The 5,609-nt window shown below is 35.8% G+C and overlaps 1 protein-coding gene across 4 annotated transcripts; it reads left to right on the top strand.

The window, feature by feature from the left end:
* Window positions 1-623: 623 nt before the first annotated feature.
* On the top strand, window positions 624-4,897 carry LOC131617695 (glycine-rich protein DC7.1-like). Of its 4 annotated transcripts, none has more exons than XR_009288658.1 (2): window positions 624-870; window positions 2,064-2,988. XR_009288658.1 is itself a non-coding variant. In XM_058888958.1 (2 exons), exons 1-2 carry the CDS (start codon window positions 759-761, stop codon window positions 3,350-3,352), a joined length of 471 nt encoding a protein of 156 aa, XP_058744941.1. In that variant the 5' UTR covers window positions 625-758; the 3' UTR covers window positions 3,353-4,897. The 4 variants fall into 4 exon arrangements, 3 of the variants coding, with proteins under 3 accessions (XP_058744941.1, XP_058744942.1, XP_058744943.1); XM_058888958.1 differs by lacking the exon at window positions 2,064-2,988 and adding an exon at window positions 2,999-4,897 and having other exon boundaries at window positions 625-875; XM_058888959.1 differs by lacking the exon at window positions 2,064-2,988 and adding an exon at window positions 1,422-2,057 and having other exon boundaries at window positions 637-875.
* The last annotated feature ends 712 nt before the right edge of the window (window positions 4,898-5,609 follow it).

The following is a 5,609-nucleotide window of genomic DNA, read 5'->3' as shown; positions in this document are numbered from 1 at the left end:
ATTTTCCATCGAATAACAACCCCTTTTTCATTTCATAGCCTCCTATCTTTGGAAAGAGAAATACTTGCATGGAAACGAACCTAAATCTAATTTTTTAGGCACAACCAATGAAAAGAGAGAGAATATAAATTTATTTAATATTAATCTCGTTTTTAATTGGCATCATGGGGGTGGTTGAGATAAAAGAGGAGAGAGACAATTTAATTTTTAATTTTTAATTAATAAAAAAAATATGATTGGTTGTGTGTAAGTACAGGTGGTATGGTTGTGTCCATCTAAGTATTTTCCGGAAAGAGAAATACTTATATGAACACAACCATAACACCTGGATTTACACACAACCAATCACAATTTTTTTATTAATTAAAAGATTAAAATAAAATTGTCCTCCTCTTCTATTAAACCAACCACCCCCATGATGCTAATTAAAAAAGAAATTAAATTTTTAATAAATTTCAATTTTCTCACTTTTTATTGGTTGTTCCTAAAAGCATGGATTTAAGTTTCCATGCAAGTATTTCTCCTTATTTACTTCTCAAAACCAATCAACATCAAAAAAACAACTATTTACTTCAAATTTTAAAGATAAGATGGAATTAATACAGACTAGCTACCATCCCAACTACCAAGTAAAGGTTCCATAATGCTTCCTCCTTCCTCCATTGTATATAAACAACACTTTCTTACTATTTTTTCTCAAACTTAACTACCAAATATCCCTTTTGAATCGATTTGTGAAGTTTATACTCTTGACTACAATGGATTCGAAAAAAGCCATCCTCCTTTTTAGTATATTGGTCATGGTTCTTCATATCTTCTCAATGGTGTCCGCACGGAACTTATCTGGGACATCCACTAATATTAAAGAGGGTGAGGTAGCTATACATTAATTTTCTTACTTTTGGTTTAAAATATATATTTTACATGAGCAATTTTGGTAAGTTTATATTAATTTTTCTTACCCCAACATCTTTTTGATCAAAACATAATACAATCAATAAGTACAACTCAATCTGTGGTTAAAAAGACATATGCAGAAGTCTGAGCTTGAATGATATTTCTACTTTTCCTCACTTAAAAGTTTGGGCGTCTAATTTGATATAATAAAATTTACTCTTCAATACATGATTCCAAACATAATATGTATATGTATGATATTTAATAAGTTATTCAGTGGAGTGACATATATCATGTTACTAAGTGAAATTGAGAAGATATCTAATATAAGAAGGGACACAATTAGAAGTTCCTTAAACAATTTATGACTAAGACATGAATCATTTTTACTGTCATGTATAATTGTAATAATTTGTTTTAAAGATTTTATAATTGTAATAACAGAGACATGAATCATGAAACAAGTGGATATCTATACTGTAAAATTAATCTAATATGTATGTTCATATAATGTTTATTATCAGAAGTTGGTGGTAGTCATGGTGGTGGTGGAGGTGGTTATGGTGGTCACCGAGTCGGTGGTGGTTACCATGGTGGTGGCAGATATGGGAGAAGAAGGAATCGAGGTAGTTACTGCCACAACGGCTGTTGTGATGGGTTATATGCCAATGGTTGCGGAAGGTGTTGCTCATATACTCGTAAAGTTAATGGTGTACATATGTAATAGTGATATTTCAGAAGTGGAAATCTTGTTTAAATGCATCATCATTATAAAATGTTATTGTGAAAAATCAAAGAATTCAATAACCACCGTAGGATAAAAAATATTCAGAACTAATTCTATTTTAAAATGACATATACCTCTTCTCATTTGAATAAATTTGATATGTACCAAGGATAAAAATCCGTTCTTAATAATCCAGAAACCGTTGGTAAAGATAAAAAAAATCTAGGGTTAATAGTAATTCACCCCTTTAATGTTAGCGAATTTTGCTTTTTCCCCTCCCTACCTTTTGGCAACGGTTTTTTCAGAAAAACCGTTGCCAAAATCTGCCTTTGGCAATGGTGGGGAGTAAACCGAAACACGTTCATATTACAGGGGGTAAACTACTATTAACCCAAAAATCTATATAAAAAGATGTCCAGCTGACCAATAGCATCTACAGGGTTCGGGAAGGCGTAACACACAAACGCGTCCAGCTGCCCGTTAACCTCGAGGACCCTCCTCCTTGTAAGGTTCCTTCACCTTCAATCCTTCGAGTATCATGGAGTCTACGCGCTTCCGAAAACAACGTGTCCCTCCTGGAACTTCGGAGCGGTTGACCCAGGATGGAGACCACGTGCTAGACTCCACCACACTCATGGATCCTGGTAGTCCATGTTCTGGGCTTCCACAACAAGACCAGAACGAGGATCTGGCCCAGCACTGGGGCTATAAATACCCTCTTTCACTAGAGGGTCAGGTATTCATTATTCATACTCTCACTCTCTTGTACTCACGCTCCTTTGCTCTCTTTCTCACGTTGTCATCAGAGTACCTTGCAGGTGCACCCCCTCATTCCCTTAAATTAAATAAATTGCAAGTCAAGATAATCCATTCTGATCAGGTAGTATCAGTGGCACCGTGTGTGGGAATATTTTGCTTCCCCATCCTCTCTTACCACAAGATCAAAGTGAATTCCAATCAACTTACTGATCATCATGGCTAACAATGACAATGTTAACGCAAACGGAGACCCGTTCCACCTCAAGGAATTTATATAGAAAAACCAGCACACACAAAGAAAAATAACCCAATGCCTTGGAGTAAATTCCAAGGACTTCCAAAATATCCACAAAAAAATAATCAAGGTATCAAGGTCTTAGTCCAATAGTCCATCCTCCAAGCTTAGGGCATAGGAACTAAAGTCTCAGTCCACATTAATTTTTTTATGGTTCTGATAAGTGCCAAAATGTTGTTATTTTGAGTATATAATTGTGGCACTTATCAATTCTATTCATTCCGTTTTTGTAATAAAATCCCCACTTTTGTGTATATATTCACATTATCTAGTTTTCATATGTTTTATATACCGTTTATAGTTTTCCTTTGTTTTTATAGGTATTGATGCTTATTGGAGCCTCGAGGAATAAAGTGTCGAAGGCACGGCTCCGATTGCGCGATTTTGGATCAAATAAGCAAGATTTGTGCAGAGAGGTCCGCTTAGCGGCGTCTAAGCGCGCTTTTCAGTGGCGAACCAATTTTCCTGGCCGCTATGCAGCAGCTCTGGCCGCTAAGCAGAGCCCTGTTTACTGTTCTAGATATTTTTGTAATACGTGTAGTCCGCTCAGCGAGGTTTGGCCGCTAAGCGGCCGTAGCAGAAATTGTGTTTATATTTCTTCATTTGTAACATTTCTAGGGTATGGTTTTGGAGAGTTTTTGGTTCCAACTCCATTATTTTCATTCTTAGAGTAGGATTGGCTTAGAAAACAACACCGGGTCATGCACTTGGAAGATCAGAGGTGGATTTCTCATCAACCGGAGCTGACAACCCGCAAGATGTTTGGTTTATCTCTTCTATTCTTTGTGTATTTCTTTGTGTTGGTTTTGTTAGTATATTTACTTGAATCTTATGTATATTTACCGATTATAATGTTATATTTAACTTGCTTTACAAATCCGTGTTGTTGTTATCCTGGATTTTTGCTCTATGCTGGGGGTTTGGGTTGCTTTAGAGATAAACTTCTAGAATCCTTATCTAGGATGATAATCTGTTGGTTCTGAACTCTAGAGATAGATTTAGAGCTAGCATTCACTGTGGGTATCTGTACTTAATGCTTTCATGTTTGAGCGGCGCGCGAGAGATCGCCGACGCGAGAATACGGATGTTCTCGCGACTTCGCGTTAGAGATAACCTTAGTTGTGAGATTATCTCGTTTGTACTCCAGAGATGGACGCTTATGTGAGAGATACGTGATGACATATATGAGTATCGTAGGTTTAGTATAACGGGTTGGTAAGTGTATGTTTGTGAAGAGTGAATATATTTACATTCCTGATAAGTTATTTCTCTTCTAAGAATGTGTTTATTCTTTTCTTGTCCATATCTTTGTTTACCTTTCGTTCATTCAAACCCAAGCTCTAAACTGTAGAAACTGTTGAATGGCATCTCTCCATCTCTGAGGACGATAATTTCCGGATCAATATTTCCAAATCTTTTTTGTTGCTTGCCCTATACTGCATTCAACAAAATGGCGCCGCTGCCGGGGATGGTTGTGAATTGCATCGCAATAGTTTTCGTGGTTTTGAGCTTTGTATATATATCGTATATATTGTATAGTTTCACTTGTATATATATTTACTTGTACATGGTTACTTGTTTATGTTCACCATATAGATTTACTTGTATATGTTTGCATACAAGTATACTTTTGTTGGTGAATGTTGGTGAAACACTTTGAGATCGGACTAGTTCGTTATTCAAAATCTTCACTTTTCAACTTGTGAATCCAACATTCACCAGCTTTTCTATTTTTTTATGATAATAGTTGTTTGTGTTCCATACTTGTGCATATGTGTTGGTTTGTGTACATAATTGTATACTTGCGTTTTCTTTTATGTTCGTATAATTGTTGTATATATTTGTACCCGTAACGTTTGTTGAGTGGTTGGTTAGGACACTTTCTTTAGGCTTGTGCGGTGAGACGTCACCATGGCATGATTGGAGGAAGCTACTTTCCAAACACCGAAACAATAAAGGCGTCGAGCTAACGACGTAAAACAAGCGCTTGTTGGGAAGCACCCCAACGGTTGTAAATGTTGTTTATAATTAGGATTAAGAAGTATTTATGTGAAGTGGAGGAAAGTTGGAACAACTGTTTCTGTTTTGATTTTTCAGGTTTTTCTGTCATCCGCTAAGCGAGCCTAGCTCCGCTAAGCGATGACAGTAAAATTTTGTTTTCTTGCTTTGTACCAGTGGGATTCCTATTCCACTTGGTTCACTCCTTTTTCCCACTTTCACCAAGGCTATTTAGTAGTAGATACTAGTTTTATTTTTCTAATTCTTTTATTGGTTGTTTGTACTCAAATTTTGTTCGGTAATTCGAAGATTTTTGAGGTGATTTTCCAAAGCTTGAGTGTTTCAACTTGCGGATGTATGGTAGGATAATGTTTTTGAAGTGTATAATTCAAGGTACTCATTTATCGCTTTCTATAGCATAGCATGTTTAGGAAACTTTTCATTTGTACAATTATCATGCCATTCATTCTTTTGCATTACTTGCTTATTGATTGAATCACTTTAGTTCCCAAACCATAAATGTGAGGAAGCTTTCCATTATTCACATATGCTGGAGGCCACAATCATTGTTTTAACTGGATTTTATTATGCTTAATCTTTTGTTTGTGTTGATTTTATGAAAGCATGAAAAGGATCAAGGCATTTTGTTTCATTTTGAGCACAACCACCATAACCAAATAGTCAATTCACCTTGTGAGTGTGTGATCATTTGTTAACCCTTTTGAGCCTTTTTGTCAATGTCCATGTTGTTTTTGCTAAATGCTTATCTTTGAGTGTTTAGTTGTCATTTTTGCATGGATGATTGATTCTTTGTTTTCTTGAACCCTCAACCATGATTTTTAGTATGAATTCTTACCTTGCCTTAGAAGTAGGGAGTATTCACATGATGATGTGGTTGAATTCAAGTTGGGGAGAAAATGGTTGCTACTTATG

The sequence above is a fragment of the Vicia villosa genome, linkage group LG7 (assembly GCF_029867415.1).
Source record: "Vicia villosa cultivar HV-30 ecotype Madison, WI linkage group LG7, Vvil1.0, whole genome shotgun sequence".
Classification (NCBI taxonomy): Eukaryota; Viridiplantae; Streptophyta; class Magnoliopsida; order Fabales; family Fabaceae; genus Vicia; species Vicia villosa.
The sequence above is the reverse complement of the archived record's forward strand: the minus strand, read 5'-3'. Positions and strand labels throughout refer to the sequence as shown.

What these genes read in the sequence shown, in the direction of transcription:
- LOC131617695 (XM_058888958.1), top strand. Translation starts at nt 759, where the DNA reads ATGGATTCGAAAAAAGCCATCCTCCTTTTTAGTATATTGGTCATGGTT. An exon ending in CTAATATTAAAGAGGGTGAG is followed by an intron (nt 876 to 2,998) that starts GTAGCTATACAT and finishes TTGTTTTTATAG; the next exon opens with GTATTGATGCTTATTGGAGC.